This window comes from Bicyclus anynana, chromosome 24 (genome assembly GCF_947172395.1).
Source record: "Bicyclus anynana chromosome 24, ilBicAnyn1.1, whole genome shotgun sequence".
NCBI classification, from domain to species: Eukaryota; Metazoa; Arthropoda; class Insecta; order Lepidoptera; family Nymphalidae; genus Bicyclus; species Bicyclus anynana.
In genome coordinates, this window is record NC_069106.1 from 5,511,964 (window position 1) to 5,537,993 (window position 26,030).

General features: G+C 35.5%; 3 protein-coding genes across 6 annotated transcripts in view; 1 reads left to right on the plus strand and 2 right to left on the minus strand.

Annotated features, from left to right (window-relative positions):
* LOC128199462 (uncharacterized) overlaps positions 1–26,030 on the minus strand; it is a 480,879-nt gene that overhangs the window by 251,002 nt on the left and 203,847 nt on the right. The gene's annotated exons all lie outside the window — the stretch shown is intronic.
* Positions 440–14,181, minus strand: LOC112051315 (E3 ubiquitin-protein transferase MAEA). Its single transcript, XM_024089913.2, has 9 exons — positions 13,775–14,181; positions 12,048–12,200; positions 11,259–11,402; positions 8,429–8,558; positions 7,614–7,750; positions 6,708–6,846; positions 5,471–5,646; positions 4,316–4,480; positions 440–3,613 (listed from the first exon to the last, which is right to left on the minus strand). The coding sequence occupies exons 1-9, from the start codon at positions 13,811–13,813 to the stop codon at positions 3,515–3,517; spliced, it is 1,182 nt and encodes a 393-aa protein (XP_023945681.1). The 5' UTR covers positions 13,814–14,181; the 3' UTR covers positions 440–3,514.
* Positions 17,492–26,030, plus strand: part of LOC112051313 (C-terminal-binding protein) — a 157,608-nt gene continuing 149,069 nt past the window's right edge. For 3 of the 4 annotated variants that reach the window (XM_052889089.1, XM_024089906.2, XM_024089910.2), the window contains exon 1: positions 17,492–17,744. The gene's annotated coding sequence lies outside the window, so the exon portion shown is untranslated. The remainder of the gene's footprint in view (positions 17,745–26,030) is intronic. The other variant, XM_024089911.2, reaches the window with a different exon arrangement.

The following is a 26,030-nucleotide window of genomic DNA, read 5'->3' on the forward strand; positions in this document are numbered from 1 at the left end:
CATTTTATTTATATGTTGGGGAGCATTATATTAAAATCAATACTGAAGCTAAAAACATTTTTTTTTCGATTTTTTGTCAGTCTATGTTTTTTTGTTATTCGGGCATAATGCTGAAACTACTGAATGAATTCAAATGAAACTTGGCACGGTTTAAGACCTTACTTTTTATTACGAAAATAAAATAAGAAGAGGGTGAAATAGGGGTTGAAAGTTTGTATGGAAAGTCCTTCATATTTAGAGTTACAGTTTTAAAAATTTGTTCATAAATAATAAAAAAAATACGAAATATTTTAATTTAATTCAAAAAATTTTAAAATTCAACCCATAAAGTAGTGAAATAGGGCTCGAAAGATTACATTGATTTCCACGCGGACGAAGTCGCGGGCGTCCGCTAGTATGTTAAAAAAATTGTCGATGGCAAATGAAATAAAAATGCTGCTTGGTTACATAGGTAATACTTTATTCCTTAAAAATCACATATAAGATACAAAGACTTACACTGTAACAATACAATTTTCTTAAAATGCATAGTTAAAATAAACCCACTACATACGAAATTTATTTTTTTCTTTTTAAAATGGACAGGTCAGTTATAATAATTACGAAAAGTTATTCCAGTAGTTATTTTCCCATGAAGATTGACAATGTACGGTTAACTAACTGATATGTTCCCAAATGTAATAAAGTGGACACGTAGTTATGTATTCAAGTGAAACTTTACATCCAGCTGCTCAGAGATTGCGTTTCTGAGGGGTCGTGATCGAATTGGACATGTTGAAATTACGATTGTCTCGTTATTTTGACTCATCACAACAAAGACAAACAGTTGTCATAACCTTGGAACAGCGCAGTTCAACAACCTTATACGCCAGTTCGAAGTTACATCGCAATTTCTGAGCAGCGCGACTTTAATCCTTGTTATTTGAACTGGATGAGACGAAAATATCACTACAGACAGAGCTAGCGAAGGAATGAGACATTACATCCTAGCACAATAGTCATATTACGAATACATTTTATAACTGAACCACAAGTTTGGTATTTAAAATATAATAATAAAATTAAAAAAAGGACAAATAAATAAATGAGAGAAAAATAATAATTAACGTGCTCTTAAATTGATGAAAATGTGATAAATAACAAAACACAATTTAAAATAATTAAGTTATAAAATGACATGCGTTTTTTTACCTTCATTTCTAATTTGTTTGTTTTGTTGGTAAACGGTGCACATCGGGCATGGCTTTAGTAAAGGTGGAACCATGACATCAACCAATACAAGCGCTTGTGGCAAATTCCTTGATTTGTGACATAAGAAATTTTGCCGATATTCAAACCCTTGCAAAAAACCTCAAACACTCTATCGTCTTGTGATGTGACAATTTGTGATGATTGACGAGGTATGGTCAGTGGCATGCATTCCATAGATGCAAAAATGTACTGCCTACCCTAAGAAGTCATTACGAAGAGATTGAGGAGAATTTTCCATTTGGTAGGACCAAATTGTACATATAGTGCATACCTAGTTAAACACCTTGTGCACGCCACTGGGTATGGCGAAGATGTCTGAAGTTTCACTTCCATAGTTTGTGAATGGAACATACATATTATAACACTTTTATTAGTACAAGTAAAGAAAATCATACAAATACAAAAGCTTGCTTTTATTTTTTTTTTATTAATTTTTTTAATTAAATTAATTGTCTTAAAGTGAGCAAAACGTGTTTTTTAACTACTGCATATGACCTGTGTGGGAACTCTACAAAATCTGTTTTCTAATGTGACAGGTGGGAAGAGTTAAAATTTCAAAGAGATTCAGTTTTTTCAATATGGTTAATTTAAAATTATAAAAGAAATAGCCTTCTCCATAGTTAGTGTAAAACGTCTAAAAACATTAAGTGTTAAACCGATTAAAAGTTCACCTTAAGAGAATCGTTAAAATTGAATAAAATGAATCAATAATGCATTAGGACATCGCTAAATAGCTGACTAAATAAAAATAAAATGTTTGGACCGTACATGGTAACATTTGGTTCTACCATTGGTCTGAACTTTTGATACCTAATGATTAACGTTTTACAACCAAAATAAGAAGCAATTAAAACCGTATAAAATAAGTAACACCAAGAATCTTAATACGAATATGGACATATACACAAAAATTTATGTCGACCGTTACGATTGTGTTGTGGTTACATTTGAGGTTACACTAAACCACAACACGAGGTTACAAGAAACTATAAGGAAACTGTATTGACCCCTCGTCTGCATGGTAAATTTTTTTTCTAATTGTGTAAGTGCCGTAGACTCCTTAATAGGACCTCAGCGGTGTCACCGGGGCTTTAGACGAGCGCAGAAGCATTTGGGGCCCGAAGGCAGAAGCAGATGTGGCCGGAACGAATCTCCTAGGGAGTCTCTTGTCTCTCTGAGAGTTCTGGAAGGGTGTTTTGGCCTGAATGTATCAGTCCAGACGCCCCAAAAATCGTGGGTTATAAACTCATGTCTGGGTGACATCAGATTTAGGGGACCTCGTCTTTGCCGTCGAAGACCTGTGTAGCTTGTTTGTCTTGACTGGGAAGCATTGTCGGTCGTTAAGTCATCTTAAGGAGCCTTTTTGGGCGTCTAGATCTACAATCGGCGTTGGGATCAGGGGTATAGTTGAAAGGCTCAACCACTAGTTGGTTGGGGTGGGTGGCGGCTCTCTCAAAATAAGTTTTCGAGAGCTGTTTCATATATTGGGCTATTGTAGGGAGATCTAGGTTTCTATGTTAGTCGTTATTGCGTACAATCCACGGAGCATCCGTGGTTTGACGAATGAATCGGTTCTGATGGACCTGGAGGGGTTTCAGAGTCTATAAGAAACATTGCATCATTCGGGCTTATTATGACAAAATTTCGCCAATGAAGTCTTATCTCTTCTTTTTTATTTTTATGGTATGGCCATTTTGATTACACAACAAAGTTTATCTACTTCGATCTCAGATTAATTAAATAAGGACTAGTATTGCACCTAAATTTACGAACAAAATTGTCTGTAGTTTTTTGAGGAAAATGAGTTTAGATTAGGTATATATCCTACACTAAACTAGAAGTTGTTGACCGTTTTTCACACCATTCAACTACACAAAAAGGTATCTTTACAGAGCTCTTTCACCGATGAACACGATAATGAGACAGTTTTTATAATCGCATTAGATCGTTGATCATATACTTTGACAGAAAAGTAAAGTCTAGCGAGGTAGGCCCTTATGTAATTAGTCTGAGACTTCGATACTACACACTGTACATAAAGATGGTTCCCATACTGAACAACTCAATATAGTGTAAGGATTATAAAATATAGAAATGTTGACATTATTCTTACATTTCACATTTATTACCCGTTTTCGTATCACACTAGGATATATTTAATACAATTATAAGAAAAGATAAATATCCAAAAACGAAGGTACTACACATAAACATGTCGACATAATTGAGTAATAAAATAGACTATAGTTATTTTGAGTATGGCTTACATGACATATACTTTTTCCACACGCTTCATGCAGAACACTTCCTTTGTCTTTGGGCATATGATCGATCCGTGTTCCTTCATCATATCCTTGAGAGCCTGAAAACAAACAAAATGACATAATTACATGATAATGACATAATAATGAGTAATTTCTGATAGTAATTATTATCAAATCAGCGTACACAATATGTACATTAAGTAACACCATGGGTTCTTGACATTTCTCAGTTGGGCCATTCAAATAAGCTAATGATGTTGAAAGAAATAAGTCCCTCATTATGGGCATAGCAAGAGATTCTAACTAAGAATCCCTTAATAGGTACTTCAAAAAAAACTACTGTACTGTACTAAAGCCATACTCGAGGAGTACTGTTTACTAACAAACAAATTAGAAATGAGTGTAGAAACGCATGTCATTTCATAACTTTTTTTATTTTAAAATATGTATTGTTGTTTTATAAAATATCATTTAAAATATATTAAATATAACTATAATAAGCTTTTTTAGAATTTAAACTATCGTGAGTGTTATTCATATTAAATGATTATGAAACACGGCTAAAACTCACGTGATATTACGTCGGAGTATGCCCGACTAGTTTCGAACCCATACGGGGCCCTTAGTCATGAGCTGGTTCTTGCATCGCGGCACGATCCAAACGAACGAATCCAAAGTGTTTGGATTGCAACGTCTCTTATGATACGAATAATGCCGCTGACCATTATAGTGTATAATAGTGTAGTGGTGAGACAGTGACTTAGTGCTATTACAGTAAGGACAAGGGACCTTACACGTACCTTTTCACCATACACCTGTCCGTTGGGCAGCACCATGGGCTGGTTGTGCTCGTTGAGCGGCAGGCGCGAGATGCGGCACACGAGGCGCGAGTGCGAGCAGTGCGCGTGCGGCAGCAGCCGCGCCAGCGCGTTCAACGGCGGCTGGCACGCGGGGCACGCCGACACCTGCAACCAGCAGAGAAGGATTCTTAATTAGAATCGTATAGGGCTACAGTAGAGGTTTACATTTTTTATAAAGTTGCGAAAACCTGCGTTCAGTAGCAAGGGATTCTTAATAAAAATCGTATAAGGTTAAGTAGTAGTTTACATTTTTTATTAAAGTTGCGAAAACCTGCGTTCAGTAGCGAGGGATTCTACATAAGAATCATATAGGGTTACAGTAGTTTACATTTTTATGAAAGTCTGCCATTTTTCACAGTGATTGGTATATTGGCTATAGTTAAAATATAACATGTAATGGGGTTAAATCGAGGATGAAAGATAACGATTTTTAGCGGATGGTTGATGATGACCGCTTGCATAGTGGGGAAGTTAATAGAAAATGCACTTTGACAAGTTTAATTTCGTTATAACTGTCTTGAGTGTTAATTTTTCTAATTATTTTTTTTTTATTTGTTATTAATAAACACTGCTGAGTCACACAGCGGGCGATGGAATGAGCTATGTGAGTTTCTCTGAAGATCTAATCAGAAATGAAGAGATCCGCAGAAGAACCAAAGTCACTGACATAGCTCAATGAGACGCGAAGCTAAAGTGGCAATGGGCGGGGTACATAGCTCAAAGAGCCGATGGACTTTGTGGTCCCAAGGTGCTGAAATGGCGATCCCGCACTAGAGAGCGCAGTGTTGGTCAACCACCAGGAGGACTGACAATATGCAATGCAGGGATCCGCTTAATGCAGGCGGCTCAGCCCCTCTAGCTAAGTGGCACGTCGAATCTCTTTCTACGAGCGCAAACGCTTCGAAAACTAGAAAAATGTATGGGAATGACAGATCTTGATTACGTGACCAGTCAATAGCAATAGTCATACATACACGGGACGTACATTGGTTGACAATGATGACGATGACGACGACGGCGACGGCTATGGTGATGGTGATGGTGATGATGAAATAGTGCAGTCTGGTCGGGCTTTAGTACCAGTATAAATCATACCTGCGTGGTCTCGCTGTAGCACTGCGGAGTGTTGAGCGCGGCCAGCCCCAGCTGCAGCGCCACGGGCAGCGCGGGCAGGCGCGCGGGGTGCAGCAGCCGCGCGTGCTCCCAGCGGAACTGCGCCACCAGCGCGCCCCAGCGCCAGCCGCCCAGCAGCGAGCGGTACGGCTCAACCTCTGCACCATATCAAACACTAGCTGACGCCGCGCGGTTTTACCCGCGTGGTCCCCATTCCCGTAGGAATACAGGGATAATTTATAGCCTATAGCCTTCCTCGATAAATGGGCTATCTAACACAGAAATAATTTTTCAAATCGGACCAGTAGTTCCTGAGATTAACACGTTCAATCAAACAAACAAACTCTTCAGCTTTATAATATTAGTATAATAATAGCCGGTCGTAGAATTATGCAAACCAAGAGGGCGCCGCGATACGCATAATAACAAAAGCGATATCGTGAGTGTGGTTTGCCTAAACAGCCAAAAACGCGAGGTCGTTGAAAAAAGAAAAAGAACGAGAAAGAGGGTAGATCGATTCTGCCCCTAACAGCTGACTTCACTTCTCATCTCGCAAATTCAGTTCCGTCGTGACCACGATCCATGCAACTGGGTCGAAATATCGACATTAAAAATCTCGTCGTTTTATCGTGGTATGTACCCGTTTAAATAACATTCATAATAAATTAAAAGTAAAAAAAATCAAGCTTTTATAGGCAAAAATGTTACAAAATACCTGGCCATTGTTACAAAATTTTGCCGCAAAATTGGATTTAGACGTCACTTAGTTTCGAATTATTCTTAGCAAGACCTTTCATTTGATACCCATATTGTAGAAGTGTGTTAAAAATAACTAGTGCGCCACAGATATGCCGCCATGTTCGATTTGGAATGACGTCACAAAGTTAAATATGCATGGTCATCCAAATTGAACTTGTATAAGAAATTTCAGCTCAATTGGTTGAAGATATCTGCTTCAGAATTGAGTTGCAAGATTCCACCTAAACAAATGTTCATACATTGCAAGTTAAATAAAAGCTTGTAAAATCAAGTCACTTCCGCTATATGTTTGCTAAAATCTTTTATATTACTCAACGAATTTTAATGCAGTTTTTAGCAAAAGATACTGTTATTCAAGAGGATGGTTTATATAAACAAATACTTAATATATCAGAGATTCTCTTTATATATTTATTAATTAATGAGTATTGAGTATACATATTTATATCGCACAACATACCTGTATCCTTGGGGAATGCCAGCATGCCCATGCAGTGCTGTATATCGTCGAGCTGGCCATCTTCGTAAGTGGAGAAATGCTTCTTCGCGTAACGCACCGCCTCCAGGCGACGGTCCTCACGAACCAGCTCTATAAACTCCTGCAATATATGAGAAAGTTTAGATATGGCTCTCTCTTTGCAATCGCAATTCGATACCATTAGTCTAAATGCTGGGGTCAACCAGCACTGGGCTTCGTGCATTTTCAGTCTCTTGAGACCACAATATCCATTCGATCGATACAAGGCAGAGAAACTCCAAACATAAGCTGGCTGTTAAATACTTTAAGCTTATTTATGAGGCCCATAGTTAGCGTCTGTCCTTCAGAGACTGAGGAAGTCAACTAGATATCTACACATTTGAGACAAATTACAAATTGGACGAAGTGTTGATCGACTCTAACCAGGTGGGCTGACGACATCAAGCGAGACGCAGGGATTCACTGGATGCAGGCGGCTCAGGATCGTGACGTTTGGAAGTCCCTACATAAGGCCTATGTCCTGCAGTGGACGTCCATCTGCTAATATCTCAGACTAATTACATAAAGATCTGCCTCGTAAGACATTATTCTTCTGTCAAAGTATATGATCAACGATCTTATGCTATTATAAACACAGTGTCTATAGAATCCATGTTTTATAGTTTACAATCGTGTCCGTCGTTAAAGAGCTCCGTAAAAATACCTTTTAGTGTAGTTGAATGGTGTAAAAAACGAACAAAAACTTCTAGTTTAGTATAAGATATGTATGAAATCTAAGCTCGTTTCTTTAGAAAATGCCAGAAAATTTTGTTCGTGAATTTGGGTGCGATGCTAGTCCTTATGTAATTAGTCTGAGGCTGATATGATGATGATGATGATGTACAATACCTGTATGCGTATCTTGAACTCCATGGTGGAGTTGAGTTTGCGCAGTTTGGAGCGGTTGTCGGCGCACCACTGCAGACAGCGCGCCGTGCGCCGCGCAGACAACTCAGTCTCAACCTCCGCCGCTGCCGCATAGATATCTGCACAAACAGAAGAGAAATATCAGTGGCGTAGCGTGCCTTGCAGGGACCCTGTATCAAAATTAGTTGGGGGGCCCAATTGAAGATTTCTCACAAAAGACACAAAAATGCTTTCTTAAAAGAAGTATATCTGTGACTTAACTTATGTAGGATGTTTCCAACTTTTGGGCGCACGCTTGCCAAAAAATAGATTGTGGATTACCTACATTTTTGCTTTCACACGTAAAGGGCCCTGTAGTCTGGGGGACCCGTATCATTGATACGGCTGATACGGCGGTAGCAACGCCCCTGAGAAATATGCTTGACTAATGACAAAGATGCTTTAAGACAATTTGGATTGTCTTTAATATTCACACAAGAAGTGAAATTATTAGTTCTATGTAATAATAAAGTTCAATTGTTCGTAAACTTCTTAAATGTCTTGCCAGCTCTTCTCATCAGAACCTTCTTAAGTCTAGTTTAGTCCTCAAGACCCTAAGGAAGCGTAGAATTCTAAAATAAATCCAAGAGTAGCAAATGATTCTACGCTAGACATCTGAGCAAAGTGAGGGATTCAAAGGCACAAGAACAAAATTTCTTTGCTCTCGTGTAATGTGTAAGTCAATCGGCTTCAAATATGCTGATATATTGTAGATCATTATAACATCAGCTGAGATGATATTGATTACAGATACTGACCTACGTTAGTGAGATCCCTAAGATCACGTTTATCAGCCAGCTTGGTTGCCGAGTCATAGTAGCCGTTGCGCAGGAAGTAGTCCACCAGCATCCTGTCCAGGCGGACGCCGCGCCAAGCGTTCATCTGTGTCTGTAACAAAATGTTATATAATTATATAATGTATATATATTATATACACACAATTATCCACCCACTTTAATATGCTGGCGTATATATAAAACTAGTGGGACCTGGTCAAGTTTCGCTTAGACTAATGTACACTTTTTCCCCAGTCTTCCTTAGTTTCCTTATTATCCTCTTTTCTTCCCCCAAGTTGTTTAGCTTTTTTAGTTCTTTAGGATTACGTCGGAAGTGGCAATGTGGAATGTTCCATTCGACGCGTTGTTGCTTCATTTAGACGCGGAGGGTTGCGCTGGGTTTTAGTACGTATTGTAGTCCTGGCCTGCGAGTCCCACATGCTCTCCCGATGGAGCCGCGACACCTTCGGGAGGGACGCGTAAAAACATTTCCCAGCGAGAGAAAAAAAGCAAATATATCGCTAGACATACATAAAAAAAATATACCTACAGCCGAACGTACCGTACGTAAACCTCCCTCTTTTTGGAAGTCGATTAAAAAAGGGGTAGAGTAGGGGTAGGATAGGGATACGTTAGGGGCTAATATTCTAAACGCGAAAGTTTGTATGGATGCTTGTTTGGATGTTTGTTTGGATGTTTGTTACTCTTTAACGCCGCTACTACTGAAAAGATTTGGCTGAAATTTGGAATGGAAATAGATTTTACTCTGGATTAACATATATGCTACTTTTTATCCTGAAAAAATCCATGCTTTACCGAGATTTACGAAAATTGATGATATGAATGTTTGTTACTCTTTCACGCCTCGACTACTGAACCGAATTAGCTGAAATTTGGTATTGACATAGATTAACACATAGGCTACTTTTTAACTCGGAAAAATCCATGGTGGGATTTGTGACAAACTAAATTCCGCGTGGACAAAGTTGCGGGCGTGCGCTAGTATGTTATATAATGCAAATAAATTTTTTTTTTTTCTTGTACGGCCAATCTGCGATCAGTCCTAAGACTATAAACAAATATGTTGCGAGTGTCTTTGTCTTGTGGAGGTCGATCCTCATTAGGAGTCGGCGCTCATTTGGTGCGTCCTGTTTTTTAAATGTCCAGGTCGAGTATGCGTTTACGTTTAAGACGCCTCGGACAGTCATCAGTCAAGAGTCTGTTTGCTAAGATATTAGGATGAATAAGGAGTCGCTTCTTGTATCTTTTGGCTAGCCCCCTAACTTCGTCCTTTACTGTGCAAATTTGCAAATTATGATGTAGTTCCTCATTCGTGATAAACCACGGCGAGTTGGCGATAGTACGTAGTATTTTATTTTGCATTCTTTGCAGGATATTTAGGCTAGTGTCGCATGCACTACCCCACAGTTGAGCGCCATAGGCCCAGGCCGGCTTCAAGATGCACGTGTAAATAAGCAGCTTGTTGTCAACGGACAGCTTAGAGTTTCTGCCTAAAAGCCAGTGGAATGTTTTAAATCTGATATTCAGCTCTTCTCTTTTAGTTTTTATATGCTTTTTCCACGTGAGTCTGCGGTCTAGATATAGGCCTAAGTATTTGACGTGTTCATTGTGAGGCAAAGTGTTGTTATCTAGATGGACCGGCGGACAATCTCCTGTTCTTAAAGCAAACGTGACCTGAACAGATTTATTGGCGCTTGTCTTAATCCTCCAATTCCGCAGCCATGTTGCAACCTGATCAAGACCTGTTTGCAGCAGTGCTGATGCTGAAGTAGCATTTTTATGGCTTGCTAATATAGCTGTGTCGTCGGCAAATGTTGCTGTTGTAATATTTGATAGAGTCGGTAGGTCGGCTGTGTATATTGTATATAGAGTAGGCCCCAAAACAGATCCCTGCGGCACACTAGCGCTAATATTGAAAAACGAAGATGTTGTGTCTTTTTCTTTTACTTGAAAAATTCTATCAGACAGATAGGAGGAGAGAAGTGGTATGTAGCTATGTGGTAGCACTGATTTGAGTTTGCACAAAAGACCTTTGTGCCAGACCTTATCGAATGCCTGCTGAATGTCTAAGAAAGCAGAAGCACAATATTCTTTATGTTCTAGGGATTTTCGAATTTTATCGCACACTCGATGGACTTGTTCTACTGTCGAATGATGCTGTCTAAAGCCAAATTGATGAGGAGGAATCAAGTTGTTTTCATTTAAAATTGGTATTAATCTTTCCAGAAGGGCTTTCTCGAATAGTTTTGACAAGGTTGGTAATAAGCTTATGGGTCGATAAGATTTGATGGCATGTGGTGGTTTCCCCGCTTTGTGAATCATCAGTATCTGAGACACCTTCCATATTCTCGGAAAATATTGTGTTCTCAGAATACCGTTAAATAGGTATGATAGAAAAACTAATGCTTTCTTGGGTAGCTCTATCAAGACCTCTTTTGTGATTAAGTCAAACCCGGGTGCCTTCTTGTTGTCTAATTCTCTAATTAGTCGTGCTATTTCACGAGGTGAAACCGATTTTGGAGGAACATTTAGCTGATAGGGAGCATTTACAGTTGATTCTACAGAGTCCTCAAAGTAGCTGTTATTCCCTGATTCATTCGGGGTGAATACTAATGCAAGGTGTTCAGCAAAAGCATTCACTTTCTCTTGGCAGCTCCTGGCCCAGGTTCCATTTTCTAGTTTTAGAGGTGGTTTCACTTGTATCGCAAATAAGTGATTAAAAGATATGTCCAGCAGTGGATGTCCATTGACTGATAATGATGCATGTAGTTATTTAAACTAGTAGTGTTACCTTAGCCTGTGGAGCAGTCGGCTCTGTAAGAGCCTCAGCCTGCTCCTTGAGATGTTCCAGCCGCTTCTTGCAAACGCAGGCAGCTTGCACCTCCTCTGTGATAGCTTCTGATGCTTTGCGTTTCATTGTTGTGAGCTTCTCTACCTGCAAATGCACATTAATTTTTCACTGTAGAGGTTTTAGAGACAGCTTTCATCAAAATAATCAAGACATCAACCTTTTTAATTCTAAAACTATCTGCTTCCGTCGTAAGGTTATCATCTCCCTGCGCAGGGAAGTTAAAGATTCAGTGTAGGTACTTTACTTAATTTTATTATTAATTTGCTCTTTCTTCTTTGTTCATTTTTGCTTTCTTTATTTCTTTTTTGTGGTATTTTTAGTTTGTATTGTTTTATAGTGTGTTCTGTTTTGTTTATATCCTAAGTATTTCTGCATCTACTGAACAAGCCAGTTATTGATGTTTATGTTTTAAATTTGTATTTTCAGTAAATAACTTTAATTAAATATTTATTATTTTAATTGCTTTAGAATTATTTCATTATTGGTATAGTTGTGGTAATTTTCCTGTGTCTCTTTATTATCAATCAAATCAACATGTAACATATATTAATCATTTGAACATTTATATTGTATTACTTGATTTAAAAATTTGCACGCCTAATAATTAGTAGCAAAACATGTTTGGACCATTAATTGTGAAATGTATTCATTGTATCTGTTATAACCCATGTTTTAGCAAATAAATTATTGTTATTATTACAGAATCAGGAAAATAAATTGCATATTTACCATTCCACCAAGCAGTGAGTCAATCTCTCCAGTTGTAGCTCCTTTCTTTGTGGCAGCATCAATGTCACTCACAGAAGATGTAACTTGCCTCGCTTCCACATCCAGCACCCTCTGAGCATTGCGATAGCGCTTGTTAAATACTTCATATGGCACCTGGAATCATATTTATAAATAAATAAACATAACTTTTGTTAAATTGTCTAAAAATAACTATATACAGTAAAAGCTCCTTATTTACAGAGGATACATTCTGCAAATGTATTTAATGTGGGATCATAGGGGATACTTTGGGTGTAAAATAAAAAAAAAACAAATGTATGAAAAAAAAGTTTTATTTATTGTTATCTTCAGTCTTAGAGAAATTGAAAGCTTCTTTGACTCCCAATAATACTAAGTAATGGCCTTCTTAAACCTTCACTTTACTATGTCACATTTACTATTCCTTTCAACTCTATTATTAAATTCACAATATCGGCAAGTTATGAGATGAATATCTTCGCAATACATGGATTAAGTGCCAGATCCATTACACGGCAGAGAGAAAAGTCTGAGCAGAGTCCTGGACTTATGATCGATGGAAGATGTCTTTGATAATCAATTAACACTTACTGCCTAGCCAAGTTTGGTAAGTTTAAATTTGCAGATTTTATGTAATTTTCGGCAGTCGGTGAATAACAAAACTTTTAACTGCAAATAGTGAATTTTTTAATCTGCGAATAGTAAAAATGCAAATAAAGGAATAGCAAATAAGGAGCTTTTACTGTGGTACTAAAAGACATTTTTAGAATCATTATCTTGGGTGTTTTAGAAATAAAACATAGTTTTTCTTATGCACATAAACACAAGAATGTTTAAATTCTTAAGTATAATTAATTATTATAATTATTGTCAGAATATTTTAGACCCTCTATAGGACCAGGCCTCCTTTCAAGAGTCAGGATATGGAGCTTACATCGCACCAGGGCGACAGAGACTTAAATGGATGGACAATATTAAGTAGTGGACCAAGAGTAATTACAGCCAGCTGATAAATATTGTCAGTGATCAGAAAAGTTTTCTCTGTTAGCTTGCTAAACTTCAGCTTGAAGAGTACAATGATGATGATAATGGAGCTCAAACCCACCACACTGCTTCAGTGAAGGTTGGCAGGCTAATTCTAATAATATGTTAGAGAAAATCTAAAATTTTGTATCCTATTCCAATATTTGTAGCCAAACTTGATGTGAAATGTTTACCAATGATACCAGTGCACCTATTTTTTGGCAGACAAAGTCACAGCGCACAGGCAAATGCTAGTGTATGCATTAAAACATATATGACAATATATTAAATTCACAATTTCATTTATTACAGAAACCAGATAAATAATAACTGAATATCTAAATTTATCTATAAAAGAAAAAGGATTTTAAAATCACTGAGAACCTCTTCTTTTTTTTAAGTTTGTTAAAAAACATTTGTTTTTATAGGGTAGTTAAAGATAATTATAGGTATTTTTAAATGTTACAAAATAAAGAAATCAGAATCATAGAGACTTACAAAAAATGTCTGTTAACTTTATTACAATGACTTATTATAAGCTACTAATTTTATTAATCTCTTTAAAACCAATATAATATGTATAATATGCCTTTACGCCTTACCTTACAAGTATAATGACGAACAGGGAACACGTTTGCAAATTTCGTTTTTATTGATCGTAATTTAATGAAATTTTGTTTGCTTACCTTTAATGTGGCATGTTCAAGTGATTTTATTTCGTTCATTGCTACCAATCCGAGTCACTTCCCCACAATAAAATATACAATGATGGAGCTAGCAACCACCTTTACGCACTTCAATAACGAAAACAAAACTCAGCTGATTCTATGTGTCAAGTCAATACTGAATATCCATGCAAGCTATTGTAAAGTCATACAGCAGTATCGCATGAAATGTGTAGACAATTTCGTAAACAAATTAATATAAAGTTCTTTGTTAGCGAACAATTTCGGTTTCACAAACGGTAAAACGCAAAAATCTCTAAAATATCTCAATAGAAACTTGACAACACAGACGACAAAATTGACAAAACCAAAAGCAAAATGGAGATTTACATAAATTTATTTCAACATTACTGGAACTATACTTTTTTAAACAAAGAATTTTTAAAACCAGTTAAGAAATGAGGTATCAAACATTATAATCTAATAAATTTTAATTGAAAAAATATACGGGTGAAATTGAGAACCTCCTCCTTTTCTTAGAAGTCGGTTAAAAATAATAATATCATAAAAAATACTAAAACTGCAAGCTCAGACTAATTATAAAAGTACCTGACTCGCTAGATCAAGGAACATATTTACTCAGGATGTATGTTAGTTAGTTATACGCTAGATGTTATGTTACTCATCTGTCCAAGATCAAGAATCAAAATATCTAGAACGTTTAAAAGAACTGTTTCTATAGAATAAATGTTTCATTATTGTAACCGTTTTCGTCGTGTAAAGAGCTCTCTAAAAATGCCGGTTTATGTAGTTGAATGGCATAAAAAACGGTCAACAACTTAATTTATAACAAATTTGTAATAAAAACAATATTTAAAAGATTCTTTTACCGGACGAGCAAAACATTGATTATGTAATGGAGTGATAAGTGTAACGAGTGTAAGCGATGTGATTGTTACGCTATTTTTCAATAATATAATAGAGGTGAGTCGTACTCGCTAAAACGCGTACTGAGTGTTACGAGTACGAGTACGCCGAGAGACGCGCTCCAAAGACTAGCTCCACGAGTATTTAGAAGTACGAGCCATTAGGACCTATAGAATAGATACGTACTCCTAAATACTCAGTGGCCAGCGATTTTACGTCATATAATCTGATACTAAGCGTACATTAATTTCAAACGAGTTCTACGTAGTCATTTGGACTAGTGGTATGTACGCAAGGTACAAAAAAATTGAATCCTGAGTTCGATCCCGGGTAACAGAATATCATTTTTGTCTTTTTATTTTGTTTTTTTCAATTGGTTTCTTCAACTATTTTTGGTTTTTGTAATCCACAAAAAAAAGAAAAAAATTTGCAAACAAAAATATTTCAGTCATTAATTTCAAAATTTCAATTTAATTTTATTATTTAGTTATTTCTTTTAATATTACCTCATGATACTGTCGGGTTACATTAACTTGTTACTTTAGCGGATAAATAATCATACTAAAACAAATAAACATTATGTTTTTAAAATAAGGATTAAAATCAGGGACTCCAAATATTGGAGTATTAAGAGTATTAAGTGTATACTGCGTTAAAAAATCGGTCTTATGTTTGACAAAGTAAAGACAATTTTTCATCGGCAATGGGACGTCACTCACACATTCTTAAACGAACGCGTCCGGGAACGCGTCTCGCGATGTTTTGTCTGTTGGAGTATGAAGTGTTTATTGCGTTGAAAAACCGGTCTTATGTCTAGACAACAAAGTCTATTTTCTTTCGGCATTGATAGAAGTCTCTCACTCACACATTACTAATCGAACGCGTCTCTGAACACGTCCCGCATTGGTTGGACCGTTAGAGTATTTGCGAGTATTGGACTCGCACTCCGTTGACGTCTTGCGCTCCTCGGTACTCGGTACTTCTAAATACGCTTAATACGTGTATAAGTCCCTGCTCCGTACTCGTACGCCATACGTCTTCCAACAAACCTAGTGTTAAGACCTGCTCCAGTATATACGCCTCACCTCTATAATATAATGCGAATCAATTTATAGTTGTATGTAGAGTAAGGACACCGAAAATGTCTCTAAGAAATTATTTTTGAAGCCTCCGGTAGCCATGTTTGATCGATAATTAAGCTAGGGCTATTTTATCGATAATAATTGAATACTCGATATAAAATTAACTAAGTAAAATTGTGAAATTGAAATGTAATGTACTAACTATATTAAAATATGAATATTATTCACGCCAATTGTTTTTTAAATTGTCGCTTTTTAATTTTATTTTTTTCACATGAGAAAAAGGCAAAGGTATTACACCGTAAAGGATGCATCCCATGTCTTCAAATCTCGCTCTATTCGCAACTCAATAAAAATTAAATAAAAAAATGAACGCATTCCACAGACAAGAACGCTGCATTTCATTCCAATTTATACAATAAAAGTTTTTTATATAATGATTCTATTTTCGAATAAAACCTCCTCCGTTTTTAGTAGGCTAGTACTTGGCTAGTACTCGTAACAGACAAGAATTAAAAAACAAAATTACTTTAGCCCCTAGAGGCTAAAATGCTTGTTTAGCCCTGCTCCACAAGTGGTAATATGACAGTGTTTTTGAGCAAGAGTAGTGAAAACAATTTTATTGCATAATTTGGGTGCGATGCATCTCCTTATCTAATTCATCTATCTATGGTGAAATTTCTGCTTATACACGATGCATGTAGTATGTGCCACTAACTGTCGAGTCGTATCGTGTTCAAATAAAAAACAATTTCGTTTTTACAGAAAACTAGCGGATTTGCTTTGACTAAGTTTGACAGTTACGCAAGCAACCAATCGCAAGAAAGCTATCGGTGACAAACAGATATTATAGTCATACGAAAACGGTGCATAAAAGTTGTTCCCAATGCTAAGCGGGGAGCAACTATTTGACATGTTTCATAAAATCTTCTGTTAGTTCCGTGAGCTGTGCGAATGACAGTGATCGTCTAGTCTATGTACTGTAGATACAATGTATGTCTTTGAGTCAATTTAACGTTTAAAATAATGTAACTTACATTTACTCGTATAGTTTTAAAATAACGTGTGCGTCTCGAGACGCTTAACAAAAAGGATAATTTAAGCCTGCTACCTTATGCGTGATAAAAAAAGCCAGACAGAGCCCCTCTCAAAAAGTTATCAATTCATTAGTCAAAAATCCAATATTTATTAAATGTTTTATATTTTAGACTGAAAACAAAAATCTCATTTGTGTTGTTGAAATCCACGCGACACTTTCGAACCATATTTTTTTCGACAATGTTTTTAATTATTATTTATAAGGACAGCATTCAATAGTAGTAGTGTGATTATAGTTAGCAAACATATTAAAGTTTATGAAAATATGATATATTATTGATATTGTTAAAACAAGGCCATAAGCTGGCTACACACATAGCAGACTATATAGTAACCCGTCAAATAGACTAGTTGCTGAATAATTAAAATATGCCAAAAATGTTATAGTCAAATTGTTTACAAAAAAAGCTAGGATTACTTAAAAAATACACTACGACTTTTTAAATTCCCGCAACAAAACGCCACAGATAAAAGTATAAAGAAGCACCAGTCGATGGCACCATCTGCGATTAGCTTTCACCGGTCAATCCATAGCCAACCCATTGCATGTATTGTGGCAAAGCTCAAAACATAAAATCCATAGACTTAACATAAACTTTTTTTATCTATGCGCTAGTCGGCGCGTCACCGCGTCACTTTCACGCGAATCCGCCATTTTGTACGTAGCTGGCGGTGATTCGGGGTTCACTTTCCCGGTTAAGTGTTTATTGCGTGGAAAACCTGAAAAACTTCGTTCTATTGCCTCTCCCAATTGACTTTAGGCGATACTGACATTGTAGTGTAATAAATTTGCATCGATACGTAGTGCTTTCGTGATTTGTGAGTGCACTGTAATTGGAGCGCGTGGCTGGTTACTCTTTGTTGTTGGATTCGGCGTTAAATAGGTAAGTTTCACTGGTTTTTCGTTTGTTTCGTCATATTTAATCTAGAATAAAGTGTGACGTAACTTTCTTGATAAAAAACAAATAAGTTTTGAAAAGGTTTTTAACAGTGTGTTGGCGTCATCCGGGTGGCAATGCCAGTCATAAACGGTCTAAAGTATTGTATGAATCTATGCCGGGGTCTCCGTTATGTCCTTTGTCGGCGCTCGACTGGGTAGCTGCCTCACAAGTCGCACTCTCGCCGGCGGCATCCGTATTCTAGAACCTACCAACTAATCGTAAGACACCACGCGGTTTTTGTCGGAATGACGGGACGGGGACGCTGACCTACTTGAGTAGAAAGTTTAGTTTCGTGTAAATAACTTCTATTCTACCACGTAACTATTGCTTTATATTTTTTTTATAACTTTTCTTTACAGCTATAGTTTCTAGGCTGACAGCATAAACTATATGAATACAAGCGCTTACCCGCGACTTCGTCCGCGTGGAATTTAGTTTTTTACAAATCCCTCGGGAACTATGAATTTTTCCGGAATAAAAAGTAGCCTATGTGATAACCCATGCTATAATATATCTCAATACCGAATTTCAGCTAATTTGGTTCAGTAGTCGAGGCGTGAAAGAGTAACAAACATATCATCAAAATCATCAGTTTTCGCAAATCTCGGGAAACCATGAATTTTTTCGGGATAAAAAGTAGGTAGCCTATGTGTTCTAATCTATTCTATTTCCATTCCAAATTTCAGCCAAATCACTTCTGTAGTAGCAGCGTTAAAGAGTAACAAACATTCAAACAAACATACATTACATACGAACTTTCGCATTTATAATACATATTAGTAGGTTAATATAGGATACTTACTTTAACTTCCATTATGGCCAGTATAATTTATTTATTGAGTAATTTACAATGACTATTAAGTATCTATTTTTTTTGAGAACAAAATGCAAGTATGCAGATAATCCTTAATTTTTAGAATACAGTTAAACACTTATACAGTTAAACAGTTATTTATGATACAAACCTTTTAAAGCTATCTATTATAAATATAGGAGCTCTATAATATTTTAAACCATATCTTACTGAAACTCCATGTGACAATTTGGACTAAATAAATAGCTATTTATTGAACATTAAAATAGTAAGACTTGTTGTTCTGGTTCCAGAACACAGTTTTATGGTCAAAATGCTGGCCATTGTGTGTAGGTTTATTGCTGCTGGGTGCATAATTTGATTTGTGAACAAATTCATGTATACCATGGAAAAACTATAACTATAAAACATTTTGATTTAAAACTATTTGGGCAGAAACTGACACTTTTCAGAACAAGGCAGTAGAGCAAGGTAATAAACTGAACAACTGTTCTCAGCAGAACCTGCCTTCCGAACCATTTGTAGAATCATTACAAATAGTTAACTGACATGTCAAAAGTGCTTGTAAACTGAGCCTACTTGAAATAAATGATTTTTGATTTTGATTTTTTTGATTTTGACCAAAAAGAAAATTCCTCCTCCAATACAATTTATAATTATATTCATTGCGTTTATGCTTCTATGAAGTGCACGCCAATGTTCCCCATTCACCTTTAATTTAACAGAAAACCTGTGTTACAAATGGATCCAACAGGAAAAAGTGTTACAAAACTACCTGATACAAAACTTTTACTTTGTCAGTAATTAAAATAATCTAGGTGTTACCCTCTATTTCTACCATGTAAATAGTGTTCCTGTGATTGTATCAGGATAATGTTGGCCACACACTGTCCAGTTTATAGCATGTAATAAGCCGTACAGACTACTTTAGTGGAGTCTGAACAATTTTTGGATTTACCGCCCAAAAATCGTACATACTTGACTAAAATACTAAAGTAGTCCGAACTAGGCTTAAGAGATGGGACAGAGAAAAAATATTAAATCATTATTATATTTCGATTTTCACTGCCAACATTCTTTAGTGCGCTGCAAATGAGAGACTTGATCATGTATGGCTTGCATTTAATGCCTTAGTGTTATTTCAGACTTAAATCTTGTTAATTTCATTCAGTAGTGCCAAAGACATTTATCGTCAATAGAAGTAGACAAATTTTAACTAACAACACATAATTGCATTGGAACAAAAGTGATGGTAGAACTTCACAATCATTGGACAATGTTTTGTCTGTTTTTCTTCACTGGCAACAAATATCAGTTCATCCAGTCATTTGCATTTATATTATTATAACTAACAGATAAATTCTTTATCTTTAGAAATAAAACACTGTCATTGTCAATGATATCTTTTATCAAAAGATATCATTTACCTGTTCTGTGATGTATTTTAATTTAATGGATATGATATGATAAGTATTGTATGACATCATTGTATTGTATTCAGAAATGATCCATTCAAATTTTACTAGCTTATCTAGACCAGTTGTCATTTCCCTGAGCTGTCTGTTACTAGTTTGCCAAAGAATTTTTGAAATTTGTCATTTCAATGAGAACTTGGGCATTGAAAGAACATTTAATAGAATAAAAATTTTAATAAAAAAAATTCAACCGACTTCCAACTCAAAAAATAACTTTAACTAAAAAGCAAAAAATAACATCCTACCTATGTGCTACCTTCTGATCAGTTTGAAGGCGGTGCCAAGCCAGTGATGTTTTAATTAAATACGTTTAAACTACAAAAATTCTGTGGTTATTCCAGAAACAGCTTTAATTAAAACACGACACTGGCTTGGCACCGCCTTCAAACTGATCAGAAGGTAGCACATAGGTAGGATGTTATTTTTTGCTTTTTAGTTAAAGTTATTTTTTGAGTTGGAAGTCGGTTGAATTTTTTTTATTAAAATTTTTATTTTTTTATTTTTAGTGTTAGCATACCCACTGCGTGTGTACAGTCACAACCTATCTATAGTCAGATTGAGTAGGTATTTTAAACTATGTAAACAAACAAAAACAGCTGACTCAGGTTTGCTCAACATTTTATCATTATTTACGAATATTATCATGAAATAAAACTTCCTGTGGTAAACAAATATTTTTTTTAATTTTATATTCCTATATAATATATCCTGTTATTTATCAAACAGATAATGCTTCACTTATATTAAGGGTTCCGTAGGCAATAAAGAACTCTTATAGTTTTGTTTCTTTATTATGTAGAAGCAAGCATAAGGTTTCCTCGACATATTTAAACACATTAATCAAAACGGTTTTCTCGGAGGACGATAAGGGTGATTGATTCGTACGTTTCTTTTTTGGTGACGGAAACAATAGCAACGCGGAATAACTGCTCCGGCTAGTTCCAGGCTCCGGTTCACTAATTTTCGTACTAAACTAAATAAAATTAATTAATTAAACTGATAAAAAACCCGACTGCATAAATGATAAAAAAACTGAAAAGAAAAAAAAGCTCAGTCCAGAAGTGTAGAAAACAATTAGAAAACAGTCGGGACCTATTATATTGAATAGAATGATTTTCGTCTACATTTTTTATTAGGTCCCGACTTTAGTTTGATCAATTTTTATATCATTTATGCCGGGTTTTTATATTTGTTTAATTAATTAATTTATTTCACACTTTTTAGTTACGATAGATGGTGAATTTCGGATTTATTGGTTACGTTTGTTACAAAGTACGATAATGTATACCTAAGTCCAACTGAAATTAAGTAAATATTCAAAAAATCTACGCAACCCTCGGTGGCCGAATCCGACTCGCACTTGTCCGATTTTTATAATCAATATATTTCTTTTAGTCTATTTTAGGTGTTTTATGACTACACTTCATAAACCTCGCACCTTATAGTCGTCCGCCTCGCGTATTATGTATAGACTTAATTAATATTAGAATTAATAAATAACGTTTTCCTAATTGTAGTTTTTTTAACATGGCCATGATATACTATTTTGAAATTCTCACAAAAATCCCTTGAATTTGATTCGCATGTTGCAATATTCACAAAAAAAAAAACTTCACCCCGATTCTATAGCGTCTCACAGTCGTCTTGTTGGTTTTTTTTTTCTAATTTCACCTATCTAAGAACACTTGGGTTATTAAAACAAATCTAACGTTATCTGAATTACGTAAATCCGTTCAACGGTTTGGAAGATATGAGGTAATAAAGAATATTACATACATACATACAAGATACGCGCGAAAAACATAACCCTTCTTGCAGTCGGGTAAAAACAGTAAACAAACAACAAATAAACCATAATTAACAATAACAACGAAACGAGAACAAAACGAAATAACAAAAATTACAAGGGAAGAAAATACGCACGACAGACTGGATTTAGTTAACGAATCATTAACGAATACTGATATATAAGTAGGAGTATTAGTCATAGACAGCAAATAAAGTAGTGTTCTGTGCTGTGAAGTGTGAACTGTCAAATGTCAATCTTCTTTCACTTATTAATACAAAATCAAAAAAAATATCATAGTATATGGTAATTCTGCAATAAATGAAAGGTTAAATTCACATTAAAATAAAATAAATCATCGTTTTAATTACAACTTCTTTCTTCTTTTGATATGAAAATACGACATTTATAAAATAATTAAAGTTATAATTTAATTTTATAAATGCACATTTAATACCCATAAAACTCAATATCTTTATTTTTCATAATGGTTTGTGACTCATGTCTGCTTGGGTTCTTTTTATGTCGTTTGTATTGTTTTTGTGCAAACTCTATATATTTAACATGGGTCATTCCACGTCAAATCGACCAATAGTTGGACTCGACCCCTTTCGATTTGGATAAATTTTGGTCAGAAGTTTTCTTTTATCCTATAACGAAGTTCTGCCGAAGAAAAAAAATTTAAAATTTTTTTTTCAAAAGTTATGCAAAATCCAAAATTTCACTATTTTCCATATTTTTTAAATTTATGTTTTAAAAATCTCGAAAACTATTGCAATTAAAAAAATCGCTTATGGTAAACTTCAAAGGGGATACTTGGGGCTATTAAAAAAAAAAATTTTCAAAAAAAAATTTTGAAAAATCTCCAATTTGTGAAATTTTGAATTTTTGAAATTTGTCAAAATTGACCGTCGACAATAAATTTTTGGCTCAAATTTTTTTGTGTACTACCTTGTACCAATCTTAAAAGATCCTGAAATTTTTGGAACTGTGTTTTTTGTTTTTTCAAAAATATGAATTTTTGAAATTTGTTAAAAAAAATTTTTTCTTAAATTTTTTTTTTTAATCAGTTTGGCGAATCGCGTAATTTTGATATTTTGATCAGTTGAAATTTCATTTAGTGGCATAATGATGAGAAAAAAAACATTAATGACATTTTTTGGGATCATTTTCAAAATAAAACTCGTAAAAAAAATTATACTGACACCTGTATTATCATTTGATGTTAAAGTAGAAGAAGTGGTGACATCTGTTGCGTGACGTTTGAATCTTTACGTGTAAGATAAAGTTAACCTTTCTGATTTTTATTTCGAAGACAGTCATCGTTCTAAGTAAGTGTCTAGAAATAACTCTTTCTTCAAATTCTAAACTTATGACAATTATCTTATCAAGTGTTTAATTTGAGGACATTATCAAGTTAAAATTTTGAGTGCAGAAAAAACTGATTAAAAAAAAAAATTTAAGAAAAAATTTTTTTTAACAAATTTCAAAAATTCATATTTTTGAAAAAACAAAAAACACAGTTCCAAAAATTTCAGGATCTTTTAAGATTGGTACAAGGTAGTACACAAAAAAGTTTGAGCCAAAAATTTATTGTCGACGGTCAATTTTGACAATTTTCAAAAATTCAAAATTTCACAAATTGGAGATTTTTCAAAATTTTTTTTTGGAAATTTTTTTTTTAATAGCCCCAAGTATCCCCTTTGAAGTTTACCATAAGCAATTTTTTTAATTGCAATAGTTTTCGAGATTTTTAAAACATAAATTTAAAAAATATGGAAAATAGTGAAATTTTGGATTTTGCATAACTTTTGAAAAAAAAATTTTTCAATTTTTTTTCTTCGGCAGAACTTCGTTATAGGATAAAAGAAAACTTCTGACCAAAATTTATCCAAATCGAAAGGGGTCGAGTCCAACTATTGGTCGATTTGACGTGGAATGACCCACATAGAGGAATTAGAAATGGAAATGGATCGCACCCAAATGCAGCAACAAAATTGTCTGTCGTTTTTTGAAGGGTACGAGGTAAACTCAGTCATCGATAATATTTAACAAAAATAAATAATAAAATATTTAATAAGAATAATATAATCTGTACACAGAATATTAAATTAATGGATCGATGTTTTGCTGTTTGTTCGTTCGTTAGAAGAATAGTATCTATTTTTCTTTTAGATATTGTTTTTATTACAAATTTATTATTTATTATAATTATGTTTTTGATGACCTCCGTGGCGCAGTGGTATGCGCGGTGGATTTACAAGAAGGAGGTCCTGGGTTGGATTCCCGACTGGGCTGATTGAGGTTTTCTTAATTGGACCAGGTCTGGCTGGTGGAAGGCTTCGGCCGTGGCTAGTTACCACCCTACCGGCAAAGACGTACCGCCGAGCGATTTAGCGTTCCGGTACGATGCCGTAACCGAAAGGGGTGTGGATTTTCATCCTCCTCCTTACAAGTTAGCCCGCTTCCATCTAAGACTACATCATCACTTACCATCAGGTGAGATTGTAGTCAAGGGAAACTTGTAAACAATAAAAAAAAAAATCTTAGATTGCATCATCGCTTACCATCAGGTGAAACTGAAATCGAACGTCACTTCATCTTTTAGTGAATTAGAAGTTGTTGACCATTTTTCATGCCATTGAACTACTTACTACACAAACCGGAATGATTAGGGAGTTTTTTCAGTCGACGAAAACGATTACAACAATGAAACATCGATACGATATAAGTATACACGCGTTAGATCGTTGATTGATTGACAGAGAGGTAACGTCTTGCGAGGCAGGTCCTTCTATAATTAGTCCAAGATAATTAATTAATTGTATGTGAATCCGGGCTCAAAAGGGCTAGAACCCAGAGCCGTAAAGCTTATTAATAAAAATAAAATGTATGTGAATCGAAACGAAAAGTGTCGCCTAAAAGAACCTTTTTGAGTAGTGATATTGTTGTGTAAAAAGCCTAAAGTTGCGGACTATAAGTGGAATGTTCTTATCAATACAAAATTATCAAGTCTAAACACAAGGTAGCTACTGTGAGCCGTCGAGGAGTTCTCTTCACTGTGCTTCGTCTTCATCACCAGACCCTTAATACAGTCACAATCCTTCTAGGTGGAAAGTTCTCATCAATACAAATTTATCAAGTCCAAACACACGGTAGCTACTGTGAACCGTCGAGGAGTTCTCTTCACTGTCCCTCGTCTTCATCATCAGACCCTTAATACAGTCACAATCCATCTAGGTGGTAAGTTCTCATCAATACAAATTTATCAAGTCCAAACACAAGGTAGCTACTGTGAACCGTCGAGGAGTTCTCTTCACTGTCCCTCGTCTTCATCACCAGACCCTTAATACAGTCACAACCCATATAGGTGGAAAGTACTCATCAATACAAATTAATCAAGCCCAAACAAAAGGTGACTGCTGTAAATCCTTGACGAGTTCCATCGTCTGTGTTTCGGCTCCATCATCAGACCAACTCCAAACCTTCATAAAGTTGTAGTGGTTTAAAATACCTTATGGAAACACTAACAAACGTACTAGCTGTCTCTACAACTTTCGAAAGTTCCCCTCAATTTCTCCAGGATGCCATCATCAGATCCTGACATGAAAAAAATGGGACCACCCTGGAAGTAAACCCTACAAAACAAAAAAAGAATTTTCAAAATCGGTCCATTATTGACGGAATTATCGCTGGACATACATAAAAAAAAAAAAAAAAAAAAAACATACATACAGCCGAACGTAGAACCTCCTCCTTTTTGGAAGTCGGTTATGTTTTTGATGACCTCCGTGGCGCAGTGGTATGCGCGGTGGATTTACAAGAAGGAGGTCCTGGGTTGGATTCCCGACTGGGCTGATTGAGGTTTTCTTAATTGGACCAGGTCTGGCTGGTGGAAGGCTTCGGCCGTGGCTAGTTACCACCCTACCGGCAAAGACGTACCGCCGAGCGATTTAGCGTTCCGGTACGATGCCGTAACCGAAAGGGGTGTGGATTTTCATCCTCCTCCTTACAAGTTAGCCCGCTTCCATCTAAGACTACATCATCACTTACCATCAGGTGAGATTGTAGTCAAGGGAAACTTGTAAACAATAAAAAAAAAAATCTTAGATTGCATCATCGCTTACCATCAGGTGAAACTGAAATCGAACGTC

Excerpts from the sequence above, each read along its gene's own strand:
- LOC112051315 (XM_024089913.2), bottom strand. The coding sequence starts at position 13,813 with ATGAACGAAATAAAATCACTTGAACATGCCACATTAAAG. Across the intron at positions 12,201-13,774 it reads TTGAACATGCCACATTAAAG|GTGCCATATGAAGTATTTAA; the intron begins GTAAGCAAACAA and ends ATATGATTCCAG. Across the intron at positions 11,403-12,047 it reads ACTCACTGCTTGGTGGAATG|GTAGAGAAGCTCACAACAAT; the intron begins GTAAATATGCAA and ends GTGCATTTGCAG.